The 19,708-nt window shown below is 44.9% G+C and overlaps 1 protein-coding gene and 2 non-coding genes across 4 annotated transcripts in view; all 3 read left to right on the top strand.

The window, feature by feature from the left end:
• Positions 1-4,935: 4,935 nt before the first annotated feature.
• On the top strand, positions 4,936-5,078 carry LOC122695905. Its single transcript, XR_006341641.1, has one exon.
• Positions 5,079-5,152: 74 nt separating this feature from the next.
• On the top strand, positions 5,153-5,235 carry LOC122695885. Its single transcript, XR_006341622.1, has one exon.
• Positions 5,236-10,804: 5,569 nt separating this feature from the next.
• PRPF8 (pre-mRNA processing factor 8) overlaps positions 10,805-19,708 on the top strand; it is a 32,536-nt gene continuing 23,632 nt past the window's right edge. Inside the window, exons 1-17 of one of the 2 annotated variants that reach the window (XM_043903347.1) lie at positions 10,805-10,933; positions 11,122-11,232; positions 11,775-11,943; positions 14,090-14,254; positions 14,341-14,559; positions 14,695-14,907; positions 15,120-15,245; positions 15,340-15,445; positions 16,557-16,747; positions 16,880-16,999; positions 17,083-17,272; positions 17,406-17,525; positions 17,636-17,770; positions 18,114-18,243; positions 18,620-18,816; positions 18,915-19,121; positions 19,248-19,411. In XM_043903347.1, the coding sequence (XP_043759282.1) occupies positions 11,133-11,232; positions 11,775-11,943; positions 14,090-14,254; positions 14,341-14,559; positions 14,695-14,907; positions 15,120-15,245; positions 15,340-15,445; positions 16,557-16,747; positions 16,880-16,999; positions 17,083-17,272; positions 17,406-17,525; positions 17,636-17,770; positions 18,114-18,243; positions 18,620-18,816; positions 18,915-19,121; positions 19,248-19,411 (2,552 nt within the window). In that variant the 5' untranslated portion in view covers positions 10,805-10,933; positions 11,122-11,132. Of the gene's footprint in view, positions 10,948-11,121; positions 11,233-11,774; positions 11,944-14,089; positions 14,255-14,340; positions 14,560-14,694; positions 14,908-15,119; positions 15,246-15,339; positions 15,446-16,556; positions 16,748-16,879; positions 17,000-17,082; positions 17,273-17,405; positions 17,526-17,635; positions 17,771-18,113; positions 18,244-18,619; positions 18,817-18,914; positions 19,122-19,247; positions 19,412-19,708 lie in introns of both variants that reach the window. The other variant, XM_043903348.1, reaches the window with a different exon arrangement.

Below are 19,708 nucleotides of genomic sequence, written 5' to 3'. Positions count from 1 at the left end.
TCCCTCCCTATAGCCTGGATCCTTAGCAAAAGGGCGATGTCTGCCTAGGAGGTAGGACTGTACTTGAAAACTTAGGGAATAGTTGAGCATCTCAGAGGCTGGGCACTCACTCCAGTACTGCTGAGTCCTTCACAGAAAGCCAGGGTGGGTACAATAGGTCCTGGCTTCTACAGCCAGAATACTTGGATTTAAATCCCAGATTTTCCACTTACTAGTTACATGGTCTTGGGCAAGTTACTTGACCTTTCTGTGCCCCAGTTCCCTTATTTGTATAATGGAAGGACAAGTAATAGGATTATCAGGAGAATTAAATGAATTAATGTTAACGTGCTTAGAAAAGTTCCTGACACAGAGTAAGTGCTCTATAAGGACTAGCTATTACTACTGCATGCACAGTTATGGAACCCTTGATTATTAATCTCACTAAAGTTACAATCATATTGGGAGTATGGGGTAGTGGGAAGCACATACAAGCACATGAGAGGCTAAGGGGAGAGTTGGAGCTCCATTTTTTTATGTGTGTGTGGTTGCTCTGTGGGTTTGCGGGATTTTAGTTCTCCAACCAGGGACTGAACCTGTCCCCCACCCCTCACCGGCATGAAAGTACAAAGTCCTAACCACTGAATGGCCAGAGAATTCCCAGGATCTTCATTTTGTACAGTGGAAAGTGAGTAGATAATGCCTCAAAGTAGAAAGTTGAGAAATAGCAATATAAGTTTATTGCTTGGTGAAATGGAAAAACAGGCCAAAATAATCAGCTAAAATTGGTAAAAATGATTTCTTTTGGGGAGAGAGAAATAGAGGGAGCATTGTTGGCTGTGCTTTGGAACAAACCGTTGGAACAAGTTCTATAAGCCTCTTGTAACGTCGTAAAAACTAAAAATCTTCCCTGGAGAAGGAAATGGCAACCCACTCCAATATTCTTGCTTGGAAAAGTCCATGGATAAAGGAATCTGGTGGGCTACAGTCCATGGGGTCACATGACTGAACACGCACGCTTGAGGAGGGTGGAGGGAGATGGGTTGGTAGCAATAAACTGGTAGAACAACAACAACAACAAAAACTATGAAAATCTTAAATGTATAACCAGCTATTTAACATCTGTGTTCCCATCTAGAATACAAGCTCCCATCACATATGGCCTCTGTTTGGTCTGCTCTCCTCTATATCTGGGCACCCTGGCAAGGCCAGCACCGGGAGGTGTGCATTAAGCCTTTGTAGAATGAAATCTTTTCAGTGTCAAGTATACTTTGCAAAGACATACTGCATTGAACAGGAGTTTGGGCACGATAATCTCTTATGTCTTTGTTGGTTCTATGATTCTAATCTACCTTCTTTCTCATCTCAATTTCTCTTCACCATCTTGCTTCTGGTTTAAATTCTTGTCTTTTTTCATGTTCAAATTTTCAAATGAATGGTGGATTCCCATTTCCTCCATTGTTTCATGATCCTCCTTGGCAACTGAGAAGCTTCCTATCCCCTTATTTTTATGACACTGCTCTCCTAGGTCAGAAAACTCTTATCGATCTTGTATCCTTTCTCAGTCTTCTACTTCGTACATCATTTCACATGACCGAGGGTTTCTTTTTCTTGAAAGTTTTCCCTCCTGTGTGCCTCTTTCAATTTTTCCAGCTGTGCCTTCCCTGGGTTTTTCAGGCCTTTTCTTATTCCAGACCATGTGTTTCTCCAGCCTTCCTCATCACTTTTCTGTTATTCTTTTTTCTATGTACTGATTCTTTCTCCTGGCTTTCTCATGAACTGATGGTTCAACCTCTCTTCTGTGTTCCTAGACTGCCACTTGCGTATTTGAAGCCAGAAGACTCCTTCACCTATATCAGGGGTCCCAAAACTCCAGGATCTGATGTTTAATGGTGGTTCAGATGGTAAAGAATCTTCCTGCAATGCAGGAGACCTGGGTTCAATCCCTGGGTTGGGAAGATTCCCTGGAGAAGGGAATGGCTACCCACTCCAGATTCAGACTTCAATTGAAGAAAGTAGGGAAAACCACTAGACCATTCAGGTATGACCTAAATCAAATCCCTTATGACTATACACTGGAAGTGAGAAATAGATTTAAAGGACTAGATCTGATAGACTGAGAGCCTGAAGAACTATGGACGGAGGTTCATGACATTGTACAGCAGACAGGGATCAAGACCATTCCATCAAGACCATGGAAAAGAAATGCAAAAAGGCAAAATGGTTGTCTGAGGAGGACTTACAAATAGCTGTGAAAAGAAGAGAATCGAAAAGCAAAGGAGAAAAGGAAAGATATTCCCATTTGAATGCAGAGTTCCAAAGAATAGCCACGAGAGATAAGAAAGCCTTCCTCAGCAATCAATGCAAAGAAATAGAGGAAAACAACAGAATAGGAAAGACTAGAGATCTCTTCAAGAAAATCAGAGATACCAAGGGAACATTTCATGCAAAGATGGGCTCAATAAAGGACAGAAATGGTATGGACCTAACAGAAGCAGAAGATCTTAAGAAGAGGTGGCAAGAATACACAGAAGAACTGTACAAAAAAGATCTTCACGACCCAGATAATCACGATGGTGTGATCACTCAGCTAAAGCCAGACATCCTGGAATACGAAGTCCAGTGGGCCTTAGAAAGCATCACTATGAACAAAGCTAGTGGAGGTGATGGAATTCCAGTTGAGCTCTTTCAAATCCTGAAAGATGATGCTGTGAAAGTGCTGCACTCAATATGCCAGCAAATTTGGAAAACTCAGCAGTGGCCACAGGACTGGAAAAGGTCCGTTTTCACTCCAGTCCCTAAGAAAGGCAATGCCAAAGAATGCCCAAACTACCGCACAACTGCACTCATCTCACACGCTAGTAAAGTAATGCTCAAAATTCTCCAAGCCAGGCTTCAACAATACGTGAACCATGAACTTCCAGATGTTCAAGCTGGTTTTAGAAAAGGCAGAGAAACCAGAGATCAAATTGCCAACATCCACTGGATCATCGAAAAAGCAAGAGAGTTCCAGAAAAACATTTATTTCCGCTTTATTGACCATGCCAAAGCCTCTGACTGTGTGGATCACAATAAACTGTGGAAAATTCTGAAAGAGATGGGAATACCAGACCACCTGACCTGCCTCTTGAGAAACATGTATGCAGGTCAGGAAGCAACACTTAGAACTGGACATGGAACAACAGATTGGTTCCAAATAGGAAAAGGAGTACATCAAGGCTGTATATTGTCACCCTGCTTATTTAACTTCTATGCAGAGTACATCTTGAGAAACACTGGGCTGGAAGAAGCACAAGCTGGAATCAAGATTGCCAGGAGAAATATCAATAACCTCAGATATGCAGATGATACTACCCTTATGGCAGAAAGTGAAGAGGAACTAAAAAGCCTCTTGCTGAAAGTGAAAGAGGAGAGTGAAAAAGTTGGCTTAAAGCTCAACATTCAGAAAACTAAGATCATGGCATCTGGTCCCATCACTTCATGGCAAATAGATGTCAGTGGAAACAGTGTCAGACTTTATTTTTTTAGCTCCAAAATCACTGCAGATGGTGACTGCAGCCATGAAATTAAAAGACGCTTACTCCTTAGAAGGAAAGTTATGACCAACCTGGATAGCACATTAAAAAGCAGAGACATTACATTGCCATCAAAGGTCTGTCTAGTCAAGGCTATGGTTTTTCCAGTGCTCGTGTATGGATGTAAGAGTTGGACTGTGAAGAATGCTGAGCACCGAAAAATTGATGCTTTTGAACTGTGGTGTTGGGGAAGACTCTTGAGAATCCCTTGGACTGCAAGGAGTTCCAACCAGTCCATCCTAAAGGAGATCAGTCCTGGGTGTTCATTGGAAGGACTGATGCTGAAGCTGAAACTCCGATACTTTGGCCACCTCATGCGAAGAGTTGACTCATTGGAAAAGACCCTGATGCTGGGAGAGATTGGGGGCAGGAGGAGAAGGGGACAACAGAGGATGAGATGGCTGGATGGCATCACCGACTTGATGGACACGAGTTTGAGTAAACTCCGGGAGTCGGTGATGGACAGGGAGGCCTGGCGTGCTGTGATTCATGGGGTCACAAAGAGTCGGACATGACTGAGCGACTGAACTGAACTGACCCGCTCCAGTATTCTTGCTTGTAAAATCCCATGGACAGTGAAGCCTGGCAGGCTATGGCCCACAGGGTCACAAAGCGGGGCGACAGGGGGTTGGGGGGTCGCAAAGAGTCAGATGCTACTGAGCAACTAACACACATAACACACAATAAATATCATGTGCTTGAATTATCCTGAAACCATTCCCCTCAACTCCGGGTCGTGAAAGAATTGTTTTCCATGAAACTGATCCTGGTGCCAAAAAGGCTGTGGACCACTGACCTAGATGACCCATAGTTCCCTCCAAGTCCAGTTTTAAACTTCTTAAACAATGAGGAGACTGGTTTGGCTGCAATTAATAACAATGGCAGCTAATATTTTCTGTTCTGATCTGTTTCTGGTTGGTCACTTTCCTACTCAACTGAACTTCACAGATTAACTCAAGACACACTGTGTTTGAACAGTTACAAGACATTAAGAGAAGTTCTTAATTCTTTTAGTCTTAGTTTCTTCATTTGCAAATTTTGTTGGCACAAGTGTTTTTCATCTCTAAAAGAAAAAGTTTGGAAAACGTTGGCAATTAGGTAAAAACTCTGTGTGGAATTCAAGACCAGCTTTGATTTGGCCCCAATTTTCTCATCTGTATCATTTATGTTTCTTGAGAAGAACATAGAAGATGATATAGCAGTACAGTTAAGAACAGAAGTTCCAGGGACTTCCCTGGTGGTCCAGTGTTTAAAAATCCACCTTAGAACAGCCCAGGGGGAGGCCCCGGGCAGCTGGACTCGCCCGGGAGGTCCGGGCTCGCGAAGCGGGGCAGGGAGGTTGGGAGCTGTGGGTGTAGCGAGTGGCATAGGGGACAGGGCGCCCCCGGGTCCACGATGCAGCCCCCGGATGAGGCCTCAGTATTTTCCTTATATGATCGGGCCCCGTGGCTGGCTGCGCCGCCGGCCCGGAGCCTGAGAGGATTATGAAAACGTGTCAGGCGAAATGGGGCCAGGGACCCGGGGGCTGGGAGGTTAGGGGGAGGCAGGTAGGCTAAGGTTGGGTGAGGTTAGGGTGGCCCCTGCCGCTCTGTGAGCCCTGGTCGATGATGACGTGACCACTGCGCAATCTGAGTTCTGGGAACTAGGTGATGGAGCGTGTTCTGAGAACGGACTGAGACCGAAAAAAATAAATAAATTAAAAAAAAAATCCACCTTGTAATGTAGGGGACGTGGGTTTGATCCAAGATCCAACATGCTGCAGAACAACTACTGAGCTTGCACACTGCAACTAAAGATTCTGACAACACAGCCAAAAAAAAAAAAACACCCCACAAGCCTCAGATCCATTATTTACCATCTCTATTATTTGCTGTCTGTGCAGCCTTAAGCAAGAAACTCGGTTTCTCTGAGCTTCAGTTTGTTCATCTACAAAATGAGGCTAAATAATAGCACCTACCTCACTGAATTATTGTGACAATTAAATGAACAGTTGCATATAAGTTAGAGAGAGCCTGACACATAGTTTATGCAATTAATCAAGTGCCCCAAGGCAGGTTACTCAACCTTTCTGAGTCTGGGTTTCTCATCAGTAAAATGGAGATATAATATCTATTTCATAAGGTTGTTTTGAGGATTAAGTTAGCTGATTTATTAACTGTTTTGAAATACTTTTTAGGCTCACATGGAAGTTGCAAAAATAGCAGAGAGAGCATAAAGATAAACATATAGCTCAACGGGACAGAATTAAGAGTTCAGAAACAAACAAATGGTCAGTTGATTTTTGACAAAGAACAAAGAGTAGTCTTTTTTAAAAAGGGTGCTGAAACAATTGGATATCTACATGCAAAAGAAAGAATTTGGACCCCTACCTCATACCACATGCAAAAATGAATTCAAAGTGAATCATAAATAGGTAAGAGCTGAAATTATAAAACTCTTGGAAGAAAACATAGGATTGCACTATTGTGACTTGGGTTAGGCAATGATTTCTAAGATATGACACCGAAATCATAAGCAGTAGAAGATTTGATAAGTTAGGCTTCATGCAAATTAAAAATGTCTGTGCTTCAAAGAATATCATCCAGAAAGTGAAAAGATAATCCAAAGAACAGGAGAAAAATTGTGCATATCATATATATAACAGGGAACTTGTACCTTGAATACATAGAGACAGCTCCATTTTAAAACAGGAAAAGGATCTGAAAGGACATTTTTCCAAAGAAAACATATATGTGCTAAAATAAGGATGAAACTCAAAAACATGCTGAGTAAAAGAAGCCAGTCATAAAAGTTTAAAAGTCACTATCTTTTTTTTTTCATTTATTTTTATTGGTTGGAGGCTAATTACTTTACAATATTATAGTGGTTTTTGCCATACATTGACATGAATCACCATGGATTTACATGTGTTCCCCATCCTAATCCCCCTCCCATCTCCCTCCCCATCCCATCCCTCTGGGTCTTCCCAGTGCACCAGCCCTGAGCACTTGTCTCATGCATCCAACCTGGGCTGGAGATCTGTTTCACTAAAAGTCACTATCTTATGATCCCATTTATATGAAATGTCCAGATCAGGCAAATCTATAGAGACAAAAAGTAGATTAGTATTTGTCTAGGGCTGAGGAGGGATTTGATTTAGGTCATACCTGAATGGTCTAGTGGTTTTCCCTACTTTCTTCAATTTAAGTCTGAATTTGGCAAAGAGGAGTTCATGATCTGAGCCATAGTCAGCTCCTGGTCTTGTTTTTGCTGACTGTATAGAGCTTCTCTATCTTTGGCTGCAAAGAATATAATCAATCTAATTTCGGTATTGACTATTTGGTGATATCCATGTGTAGAGTCTTCTCTTGTGTTGTTGGAAGAGGGTGTTTGCTATGACCAGTGTGTTCTTTTGGCAAAACCCTATTAGCCTTTGACCTGCTTCCTTTTGTACTCCAAGGCCAATTTGTGTGTTACTCCAGGTACCTCTTGACTTCCTACTTTTACATTCTAGTCCCCTATAATGAAAAGGATATCTTTTTTGGGTGTTAGTTCTAGAAGGTCTTGTAGGTCTTCACAGAACTGTTCAGCTTCTTCAGCATTACTGGTCAGGGCACAGGCTTAGATTACTGTGATATTGAATGGTTTGCCTTGGAAACGAACAGAGATCATTCTGTCATTTTTGAGATTGCATCCAAGTACTGCATTTCAGACTCTTGTTTACTATGAGGACTACTGAAGGAAAGTTTCATGGCTCAAAATAGCCTGGAGTTAAAACTCCCCTCCAGGTCCTCTCCACCATTCTATGCAAAATAAAGAACTCTCACCCAAAGAAAAAAAATGGACTCTAAGGTTGATTACACCCAGCTCCCAGCCGGTCCAGCCTCTGGCCGATCTCCAGAATTCCTTGCCCCAGCCGTTTAAGAGATAACTACTCCGAACAACCTTGGATAAGAACAGGCCCCCTTAAGACAGTACAGTTCCACATATATGCCTAATATACTTACTCTTTTCTTGGGTTAGTGCAGCAGCTCACTAATCTGACTGCTGCCTCTTCTCACCTCATCAAAGGTGATCTGTTCCTGGAAAGTGCCGGTCTCATTCTTTTTCCAAACCTTGCCTTCTCTAACTCCTTTACCCTACGTCTACTCCATTTCTTCTAAGGGATTCTTGCTCACAGTAGTAGATATGATGGATCGTCTGAGTTAAATTCACCCATTCCAGTTCATGTTAGTTCACTGATTCCTAAAATGTTGATGTTCATTCTTGCCATCTCCTGTTTGATCACTTCCAATTTGCCTTGATTCATGGACCTAACATTCAAGGTTCCTATGCAATATTGCTCTTTACATTGTCAGACTTTATTTCCATCACCAGTCACATCCACAACTGGATATATTGTCACCCTGCTTATTTAACTTATATGCAGAGTACATCATGTGAAATACTGGGCTGGATGAAGCACAAGCTGGAATCAAGATTGCTGGGAGAAATATCAATAACCTCAGATATGCAGATGATACCACCTTTATGACAGAAAGCAAAGAAGAACTAACTAGCCTCTTGATGAAAGGGAAAGAGGAGAGTGAAAAAGCTGGCTTAAAGCTCAACATTCAGAAAACTAAGATCATGGCATCCAGCCCCACAACTTCATGGCAAACAGATGGGGAAACAATGGAAACAGCAAGAGACTTTATTTTTTGGGGCTTCAAAATCACTGCAGATGGTGATTGCAGCCATGAAATTAAAAGACGCTTACTCCTTGGAAGGAAAGATATGACCAACCTAGACAGCATATTAAAAAGTAGAGACATTATTTTGCCAACAAAGGTCCATCTAGTCAAAGCTATGGTTTTTCCAGTAATCATGTATGGATGTGAGAGCTGGACCATAAAGAAAGCTGAGCGCCAAAGAATTGATGCTTTTGAACTATAGTGTTGGAGAAGACTCTTGAGAGTCCCTTGGACTACAAGGAGATCCAACCAGTCAATCCTAAAAGAAATCAGTCCTGGGTGTTCATTGGAAGGACTGATGCTGAAGCTGAAACTCCACTACTTTGGCCACCTGATGTGAAGAACTGACTCATTGGAAAAGACACTGATGCTGGGAGACATTGAATGTGGGAGGAGAAGGGGACTACAAGGATGAGATGGTTGGATGTCATCACCAACTCGATGGACATGAGTTTGAGTAAGTTTTGCAAGTTGGTGATGGACAGGGAAGCCTGGTGTGCTTCAGTCCATGGGATCTCAAAGAGTTGGACATGACTGAGTGACTGAATTGAAGGGCTGAGGAGAAGGAGGTGGGAAGAAATGGGGTGTGAATGCTAATAGGTACATGGTTTCTTTCGAGAATGTTTCAGAAATAGGTAGTGATAATTGCACAACTCCGTAAATATATTAAAAGCCATTGGATTGTATAATTTAAACAGGTGAACTTATTGGAATTCAAATTATTTCTCAATAAGGCCATTTAGAAAATAGTACAGTGAGTCCCTGTGTACACTTCACCCACTTGAGAACTTCTTACATAGCAACAGGACATAACAGTAGTAGGACAATCGAAACTAGGAAGCTGACATTGGTACAATACCATTAACTAAAACAGACGATATTAGAATTTTAGCAGGTTTTAGAATAGTGCCTGGCACACAGTGAACCTTATACAAGTTCTAAGGACTTCATGACACTGACGATGAGGAACATAATAAAGATGATACTGGACTTTCTATTGCAGCCAGGTTGATTTGTTGGTTGCTTTCATAAAATGCCATGTTTCTTTCTTTCCAAACTCTAACCTTAGCAATTACCACCACCTGGGATTCCTTTTTCCTTTCTCTTTCTTCACCTCCTCAAATCCCTTATATCACCCATCTCCAACACATCTCTAATACTGCTCCTCTCTTCTTTGAACTACGTAAACCTTCACACCAGCCTGCAATGGCCTGGACTCTCCTTTGCATAGGTGTCACTTTCTCCTGTGAGTCCTAAATTCCCATCTAGATGAAGAAGCTGTAAGGATTACAAGTCCTCTGCATCCTCCGCAATAAACTTGGTGAGTGTTTGAACAAACTAATCTAAGTCAGATTCAAAGTTGTTACCAAAAATGGAGCAAGAGGGATGAAACATAAAACAAGGAAGGCAAGATGTAGGGCAATTCAAGCAGAAAGACATAACTAAAGAGCCTGAGTTAAGAAGCAGTTATAGGGTATTCATTATGCACTCCATAGGGTTGCCAGAGACAGAAAATAGCAATGAAGAGGGAGGGGGAAAAAATTTTCTGCAATGTAGTTCCCCACCACCTTTTATTTTTGACGGTTCATTGACTAACTCCTCCTTGACAACAAAGGGTTAAATACCCTCCCCTAGGATTCCTATCGCAGAGCATCACAAGAGCTTGGGTTCTTGTCTACCTCAGGGCTACCTTTGAGCTCCTTGTGGTTGGCTTTTCCCTCTCCCCACCCCCCTGATACATTAGTGAGCCTTCAATAAAGGATGGCTGAATTAACGACTGAACGCATGAACAAAAGACTGACTGACTCGGAGCTAATACTGCACGTCAAGTCTAAATACAGAAGCCTAGACACAGAGCAAAGTTCAAATTTCCACGTGCATGCGTGTTCGGTCGTATCTGACTCCTTGCGATCCCATGAACTGTAGCCCGTCAGGCTTCTCTGACCATGGGATTCTCCAGGTAAGAATACTGGAGTGCGTTGCCATTTCCTCATCCAGCGGATCTTCCCAACCGAGGGATCAAATCCGTGTCCCCTGCCAATCCTGCATTGGCAGGCGGATTCTTTACCACTGAGCCACCTGGGAAGCCCCAAATTTCGACAAATTGATTAAAATTCTGGAAGCTTGGGTTTCCAGTGGCCCCAGACGAGTCGCAAAGTTGCTTCCCCGGTAGTTCTGACGGTAAAGAATCTGCTTGCAATACAGGAGGCCCGGTTCGATCCCTGGGTCAGGAAGAGCCCCTGGAGAAGGGAATGGCAACCCACTCCAGTGTTCTTGCCTGGAGAATCCCATGAACAGAAGTGTCTGGCGGGCTACAGTCCGTGGAGTTTCAAAGAATTCGACACGGCCGAGCAACTAACACTTTCACTTTCGGGTCACTAGCCGCTGAAGCCCTAGAAACTGTTCCAAAAAAGCGGAAGGAGGGGCTTGCATCCATTCCGACCACACCCCCTCGCGCTCAATACTTCCGTTCTTGGTCCCGCCCCTTCCTGCCCGAATTCCAACTCTAATTGGTGAGTTCGCCAAACCGCCTCAGTACTTTGGCGCCTATTGGGTCAACCGCTGAACCTGGGTTACGTACTTCCTGGCTTTGGGAACGCGGAGCGGACGTAGGCTTGCCGCCATTGCCTTGCTGAAAAGCGGCCGTCTGTGTGAGGGGCTGTAGGGGTGCGTGGCGGACTGTAAGGGCCAGGCTGCGGGAGGGGAGGTTAGGGTGGGGTTGAGCGGCCGGACGGACTGGGCCGGCGCACTCTGAGCGAGGCGGAACTGCAGGCGGGGGTTTCGACGTGTTTCTGCGGCCCCTCTTGAGGGCCTGGGCCCTGTTCGTTAATTTTTTTTCTTCCGCTGCTCCCCAGATTCTCCGGGCATGGCCGGAGTATTTCCTTACCGAGGGCCGGGTAACCCGGTGCCTGGCCCTCTAGCCCCGTTGCCAGACTACATGTCGGAGGAGAAGCTGCAGGAGAAAGGTGAAGAAAGCATACGGGAGCGGCGCCGGGGGGGGGGGGGGGGGGGGGGGGGCGGGTGTGCCGGTGTGCGCCTGCGCGCAGCGGGTTTGCCCCCTTTCCCTGTTTTGTCAGGTGTCAAAACATTAGATGTTAGTGCACTTATTAGCCCCCATTTATTTTTTCATCGAATCGAGTTTCTGAAACCATCCTTTTTTTTTTTTTTTAAGTGCCTATTACTTGTAGGCATTGATCCAGACAATGGGGATACAATAGTGATGCAGACAAAACCCTTTCCCTTACAGGGTTTAAATTGCAAAGGAACATAGATAGTTTAAAAAAAAAGATTTAATTAGTTGTACCAAAAATACTAGGCATTGATAAATAGCTGGCAAAGATAAAAAAAAGTAAAGCAGAGCAAGTTGACAAGAGAATTTGTCAGGAGTGTTCCTTCTGGATGCCCACCCTCTGTCAGTCATCCTGACAGAAGCTCAGCTTAGGATGAGAGGTGGGGGTGGGATTAAGCTAATGATGTGCAGGTCTTTTAAACTGAGGTGTTTTTGCAGCCCGAAAATGGCAGCAATTGCAGGCCAAGCGCTATGCGGAAAAGCGGAAGTTTGGATTTGTGGATGCACAGAAGGAAGACATGCCTCCAGAACATGTCAGGAAGATCATCCGAGACCATGGAGACATGACCAACAGGAAGTTTCGGCATGATAAAAGGGTGTACTTGGGGTAAGGAACATCCTGGAATTACTTCATTTGGAATTTGGTCCCTTTTCCTTCTTGTCTCTTATGTTTCAGTCCTGGAGAGCTGCTGTCATTTTGGGACTTTTAATGTTCTCACACAGCACATCTGGGTGGCTATACATTTTAAATAAAGTTCATTTGTATCATTTGTTGTTTAATTCAGTCACTCAGGCTTCTCTGTCCATCACCAACTCTCAGAGCTTGCTCAAACTCACGTCCATTGAGTTGGTGCTGCCATCCAACCATCTCATCCTCTGTTGTCCCTTTCTCCTCCTGCCTTCAATCTTTCTCAGCATCAGGGTCTTTTTCAGTGAGTCAGTTCTTCACATCAGGTGACCAAAGTACTGGCGTTTCAGCTTCAGGACCAATGACTATTCAGGACTGATTTCCTTTAGGATTGACTGGTTGGATCTCCTTGCAGTCCAAGGGACTCTCGAGAGTCTTCTCCAACACCACAGTTCAAAAGCATCAATTCTTCTGTGCTCAGCTTTCTTTATAGTCACTCTCACATCCATATATGATTACTGGAAAAACCATAGCCTTGACTAGGTGCACCTTTGTTGGCAAAGTAATGTCTCTGCTTTTTAATATGCTGTTTAGGTTGGTCATAGCTTTTTTTCGAAGAAGCAAGCGTCTTTTAATTTCATGGCTTCAGTCACCATCTGCAGTAATTTTGGAGCCCAAGAAAATAAAGTCTCTCACTGTTTGCATTGTCTCCCCATCTGTTTGCCATGAAGTGGTGGGGACCAGATGCCATGATCTTAGTTTTCTGAATGTTGAGTTTTGTTTTTTTTTTTCTGAATTTTTTTTTTGAATGTTGAGTTTTAAGCCAACTTTTTCATTCTCCTCTTTCCCTTTCATCAAGAGGCTAGTTAGTTCTTCTTTGTTTTCTGCCATAAGGGTGGTGTCATCTGTGTATCTGAGGTTGTTATTTCTCCCGGCAATGTAGATTCTATTTGTTGTTAAATTCCACATATAGGGATGTCATACGATATTTCTTCTTCTTTGTCTGACTTCACTCAGTATGACAATCTCTAGGTCCATCTGTGTTGCTACAAATGGCATTATTTCCTTTTTTATGGCTGAGTGATATTCCACTGTATTAATGTATATGTACTACATCTTCTTTATCCATTCATCTGTTGATTTGCATTCAGGTTGTTTTCATGTTCTGGCTGTTTTAAGTAGTACTGCAGTGAACACTGGGCTTCATGTTTGTTTTCAAATTATGGTTTTCTCTGTATATATGCCCAGGAGTAGGATTGCTGGCTCATATGGTAGCTCTGTTCTTTAGTTTTTTAAGGAACCTCCATAATCTCCTTAGTGACTAACAATTTATGTTACTACCAACAATGTAGGATGTTCTCAGTTATGTTCTTTGTTGTTCTGATTCTTTTCCCTGATCTGGGACAGGAGTTTTTAATTTGTCCTGTTGATACAATGATAAGACATCTCTATATTTGAGTGAAGTAAAGCCCAGAGCAGGACACCTGTACATTCTTGTTGCCTGTAACTCCTAAGTGACAAGAATTTTCAGGTTCCAGGGTAGCTACGTCCTGAGGTTTTTGTATACTTTTGTTTTCCCAAGGTGGGTGAGTACAGGTACAAATACCTTAGCAGATCCTTTTTCATTTTTACACAGAAGTGTTAGCCACTTAATGAACTAATCCAAGACAGCAATGGAAGTTGTGTTTATTTTAAAAGTATTTGCGAACTGTGCTAGGTGGCAGGGATATAGCAATGATCGGGAAGTAACGGCCTTTCTGGAGCTTATGGCCTACTGACATAACAGACAAATGGTTAAAATAAAGTGTAGTGAATATTTTATTATTTAGTGAAAGGTACAGAGAATAGAATGTGAGATAGCTTAAAAGCTGTTTTTAGGGAGATCGCTGGTGATTTAGAGGGACTGAAACCCAGTATTGTGGGACAGTGATGTTTAAGAAAAAAGGTGGCACTGTTGGAGGTGGGGAGGCAGAGTTCCTGGTGACAGAGGGCCTGTGTACTATGTTTAGGAGTTTAGACTGTAAGGCCAGTTTTGTGTGGAATGTGATACCTTGTTACTTCTCTGCATGGCTCAGGTAGCAGAACACCTTGTCATTTCTAATCATCTCTCTTCCTGTTGTTACAGTGCCCTCAAGTACATGCCGCATGCAGTCCTCAAGCTCCTGGAGAACATGCCTATGCCTTGGGAGCAGATTCGGGATGTGCCTGTGCTGTACCACATTACCGGAGCCATTTCCTTTGTCAATGAGATCCCCTGGGTCATTGAACCTGTCTACATCTCCCAGTGGGGGTGAGAAGGACTGGAATGTGGGGTTTGGTGGTGGCAGTTGAGGGGGCACTATGCAGAAATGGTTGCATGACATTGTCGACTTCCAGGTCAATGTGGATTATGATGCGTCGGGAAAAAAGAGACAGGAGGCATTTCAAGAGGATGCGTTTCCCCCCTTTTGATGATGAGGAGCCACCTTTGGACTATGCTGACAATATCCTCGATGTTGAGCCACTGGAAGCCATTCAGCTAGAGCTGGACCCTGAGGAGGATGCCCCTGTGTTGGACTGGTTCTATGACCACCAGCCATTAAGGGATAGCCGGAAGTAAGTGATAGTTGGAGTTACCACTCCTGTGAGGGTTTGGAACTCCAGAGGGGGTCCTGTGAGACCAGTAGGTAGCATGACCTGGCTAGCTGGTACACCTACTTGGACTTACATGGGCCTCTCTTTTTTTCCTAGGTATGTAAATGGTTCCACTTATCAGCGCTGGCAGTTCACATTGCCTATGATGTCTACTCTCTACCGCCTGGCCAATCAGCTCTTGACAGACTTGGTTGATGACAATTACTTCTATCTGTTTGATCTGAAGGCTTTTTTTACATCCAAGGCACTTAATATGGCCATTCCTGGAGGCCCCAAATTTGAGCCTCTTGTCCGAGACATCAACCTACAGTAAGTTGGAGAGAGTAGAGTATTTTTAAATTAAAAAAATAAATTTTAAATTTACTTTTTAATTGAAGGAGAATTGCTTTACAGAATTGTGTTGGTTTCTGCCCAACATCAATATGAAACAGCCATTGTAAAATCTAATCTTGATCCTTTAGATCCCGTTGTAGTTTCCAAACTGCCCAACCCAGCTGCTCACCCTTGATTCTGTGCCCTAGGGATGAAGACTGGAATGAATTCAATGACATTAACAAGATCATCATCCGGCAGCCTATCCGCACCGAGTACAAGATCGCGTTTCCTTACCTGTACAACAACCTGCCGCACCACGTGCACCTCACCTGGTGAGAGAGCTGGAGCCCAACTGGGTGAAAGGGGTGGCAGGCATTTCAGGTGGGCCCGGGAGGAGAACCTTGGCTGGCTCTTGTTTCATTGCAGGTACCACACTCCTAATGTTGTGTTCATCAAAACTGAGGATCCTGATTTGCCAGCTTTCTACTTTGACCCTTTGATCAACCCAATTTCCCACAGACACTCTGTCAAGGTGAGAGGAAGGGACATGCTCAGCTCTTCAAGAGAGATTTCCTGACTGGGCGGAAGCATGACTAGATGAAAGTTCAGCTAGAGGGAGACATGATTTCCATCCTTAAGTGTTCCCCTCGAGCTGTAAGAGGGGAACTGTAATGTGAGAGTTTGACACTTGACTCAAACCAAGTAATTGATATTATCTTGGTTTCTGTGATGACCCATCTGGGCTTTATTGTTTCTCCTCTGGGACTCTAATCTTATTCTGGTCTGTTTCTAGAAAAATTTTTTATTTTTCAAAATATTTTGTTTATTATTTATTTGGCTGTACCAGGCCTTAGTTGTGGCATGTGGGATCTAGTTCCCTGATCAGTGATCACACCTGCGTCCCTTATATTGGAAGTGCAAAGTCTTATCCACTGGACTGCCAGGGAAGTCTCTCCAGTGTGTTTTTAAATCCTTTTTTTGAGCTGTAATTCACTACCACACAACTCATCCATTTAAAGTGTATGATTCGGTGGTTTTAGCTTATTCACAGAGCTGTGCAACCATCACCACAGTTATTAGGACATTTTCGTTTCCTCAGGGAGAAACCCTGCACCCATGGTAGTCAGTGTCTATTTCCCTTGAATTGTCCATGTCTAGGCAATTGCTAATCTGCTTTTTGTCTCTATCGATTTGCCTATTTTGGACATGTCGTATAGATAGAATTGTACAGTATGTGGTCTTTTATGGCTGGCTTCTTATACTTGGCACAGTGTTTTTGATGTTGATTCATGTTCCATCATGTTCTTAACGTAAATAGATCTCCTTCCCCAGGCCCAGTTTTTGGAGCTTGGACAGGAGGTGATTGCATGTTTACCTCTCCCTGGTATTGGGGGCTCCTCTGGGAGGCCTTTGGTAGAGAGCCAGTTGGGGTGAGAGGAGTGCTGCTTATTTGCCCAGTTGGCCCTGCCCTGTTCTCTGCTCCCTTGGCCGCCTTTGCTCTGGCTCTTCAGGGCTTCTCTTGTCAGGCAGCCTAGTTTCCATAGTAGATGTAGCCACTGTGTTTGGCCCCAGAGAGTTTCTCTCTCATCCCAGGTCTCTGCCCAGTTCAGCGGGAGCTAAACCCTTGGGGGTTCTTCTTTCAGAGCCAGGAACCATTGCCAGATGATGATGAGGAGTTTGAGCTCCCAGAGTTTGTGGAGCCCTTTCTGAAGGACACACCCCTCTACACAGACAATACAGCCAATGGCATCGCCCTGCTCTGGGCCCCCCGGCCCTTCAACCTACGCTCTGGTCGCACTCGCCGGGCCCTAGACATCCCCCTTGTTAAGAACTGGTAAGGCTTCTACCTGGGGAGAGGAGTGGATGTATAGGATTAAAGACTCCAGCTTTAAGGGTGGGCATACAGCCTTTAGCAGGGCTGCTGGAGGGAGAGGTGGGCCAAGCTCTAATGGGTGTGTTTTTTCAGGTATCGGGAGCATTGTCCTGCTGGGCAGCCTGTGAAAGTGAGGGTTTCCTACCAGAAGCTGCTTAAGTACTATGTGCTGAATGCCCTGAAGCACCGGCCCCCGAAAGCCCAAAAGAAGAGGTGAGGTGCCCTTGGGGCTCTGCTCAGCCTTCTGTTCCAGAGGTGATCAGGAGGCTCACTCTCACTCCTTATTCCCATCCCAGGTATCTATTCCGATCCTTCAAAGCCACCAAATTCTTCCAGTCTACCAAGCTGGATTGGGTGGAGGTGGGGCTACAGGTTTGCCGCCAGGGCTACAACATGCTCAACCTCCTCATTCACCGTAAGAACCTCAACTATTTGCACCTGGATTACAACTTCAACCTTAAACCTGTTAAGACGCTCACCACCAAGGTACCTGCATTGGACCTTAAGAGGGCACTGGGCTGAGGGATGGACTGGTTTTGCCCTGGCCTCTTGGGAGGGCATGCATCTAGTCCAGAGCATTTCTGACTAGTGTTGTTTCTGTCCTTGGCATTTTTTCCAGGAAAGAAAGAAATCTCGTTTTGGAAATGCTTTCCACCTGTGTCGAGAAGTTCTGCGTTTAACTAAGCTGGTGGTGGACAGTCATGTGCAATATCGATTGGGCAATGTGGATGCCTTCCAGGTGAGGCTAGGAATCCCCAGGCCCTGCCCCATGTGGGGAAGCTGGGTGAAGTCTGGGCTGATCATGGAGCTGGCTCTAGCTTAAAGCCTGCTGGGGCCACTATGTTGCAGCTGGCAGACGGGTTGCAGTATATCTTCGCCCATGTGGGGCAGCTGACGGGCATGTACCGCTACAAATACAAGTTGATGCGGCAGATTCGTATGTGCAAGGACCTGAAGCACCTAATCTATTACCGCTTCAACACGGTAGGAGCCTGCCCTTGTGTACTCTTATTCTCAGATCCATCTTAGTCTTTACATCGGTCAGGGTTCTTTCCAAGGACCTATTTGGAGAGAGGCTCTGAGTGTTATTACTGCTGTTCTGTAGATCTCAACACTTCTCCCCGGACGCTAACAGCGTCTAAATAGAAAATCTCAGTTGCTGGTTTCTTCATTTACTCCATTTTAAATATTGAGATCTTAAAAGAGTTTGCTTTTTTTTCCCCCTTTATTGCCATACCTGTGCTCTTTGCTCCACCTCTGCCCAGTGTTCTGTTGTTGTCTGAATGAATTACTAACTTGTGTTCTTGACCTTTGCTTGGGATCCTAGGGTCCTGTAGGGAAGGGCCCTGGCTGTGGCTTCTGGGCTGCTGGCTGGCGGGTCTGGCTGTTTTTCATGCGTGGCATCACCCCTTTGCTGGAGCGATGGCTGGGCAATCTCCTGGCCCGGCAGTTTGAAGGTGAGTGGTTTTCTCCATGTCTGACTTCTCCCATTCAAGAATAGAGGTCACGTGTGCTCCTGATCCTTCCCTTGTCCTTGTTTGAGACTGAGCATCTCTTCCTGTCGGATCACCTCTAAGGCCCAGTATCTAATGAATCTGACCTAGTGTTCTCTTTTCTTGGGCTTCATTGTGGGGCCTTAAGGCCAGCGAGCATCTACAGGATGGAAATGCCTTAGAAGAATTGTTGTGAATCTTTTCAGACATATTGTGTCTTGCATGTGCTGGGCTTTATTCATGCTTACTGATTTCACTGTAACCATGGTTATCAACGGACATGAAAGCAGAGACTTTAGTAGGAACTACAAGTCTTGCTTTTAACCACTTTCACTTCTAGGCCGGCACTCAAAGGGGGTGGCCAAGACAGTAACAAAGCAGCGAGTGGAGTCGCATTTTGACCTTGAACTTCGGGCCGCTGTGATGCATGATATCCTGGACATGATGCCTGAGGGGATCAAGCAGAACAAGGCCCGGACCATCCTGCAGCACCTCAGCGAGGCCTGGCGCTGCTGGAAGGCCAACATTCCCTGGAAGGTGGGTGGTCTCCCCGGCTCATGGAGGGGCCTGGAGATTACCACCCCTGGACTGTTTTAGCCCCTGTCACTTTTTCATCGTGCCTTTTGCTCTTTCAGGTCCCTGGGCTGCCAACACCGATAGAGAATATGATTCTTCGGTATGTGAAGGCCAAGGCGGACTGGTGGACCAACACTGCCCACTACAACCGAGAACGCATCCGCCGCGGGGCCACTGTAGACAAAACTGTGTGCAAAAAGAACCTGGGCCGCCTGACTCGGCTCTACCTGAAGGCAGAACAGGAGCGGCAGCACAACTACCTAAAGGTTAGGCGGAGTAGGCTGGGCTAGGGGCACGGGGGTGAGCAGGAGGGCAGACTAAAGTTGGGACCATGTCTGGCCCTGGTGGGATGAGGCTGCAGTGGGAAGCTGATTCTCATGTCCACCTTGCAGGACGGTCCTTACATCACAGCAGAGGAAGCTGTGGCAGTGTATACCACTACTGTGCATTGGCTGGAAAGCCGTAGATTCTCGCCCATCCCCTTCCCCCCGCTCTCCTACAAGCATGACACCAAGTTGCTGATCTTGGCTTTGGAGCGGCTCAAGGAAGCTTACAGGTGAGGAGTAGAGTAGACGGTTCCTGTAGGGAGGTGATGGACGCAGAGTGGCATCATCTTTAGAGTCCAAAGAAGGCCTTTCTGGGGATGGCTTCCTCTTGGTTTTCCCATTCAGACTTTTTAAATTTAATATTTGGCTGCACTGGGTCTTCTTTGTTGCCCTTGGGCCTTTTCTTGTTTCAGGAAACAGGGACTGCTCTACTTGCAGTGTGTGGGTTTCTCATCATGGTGGTTTCTTTTGTGGAGCATGGGCTCTGGAGCTCGGGCTCAGAAGTAAACAGTCCATGGGTTTAGTTA

The sequence above is a fragment of the Cervus elaphus genome, chromosome 5, assembly GCF_910594005.1.
Source record: "Cervus elaphus chromosome 5, mCerEla1.1, whole genome shotgun sequence".
Classification (NCBI taxonomy): Eukaryota; Metazoa; Chordata; class Mammalia; order Artiodactyla; family Cervidae; genus Cervus; species Cervus elaphus.
The sequence above is the reverse complement of the archived record's forward strand: the minus strand, read 5'-3'. Positions and strand labels throughout refer to the sequence as shown.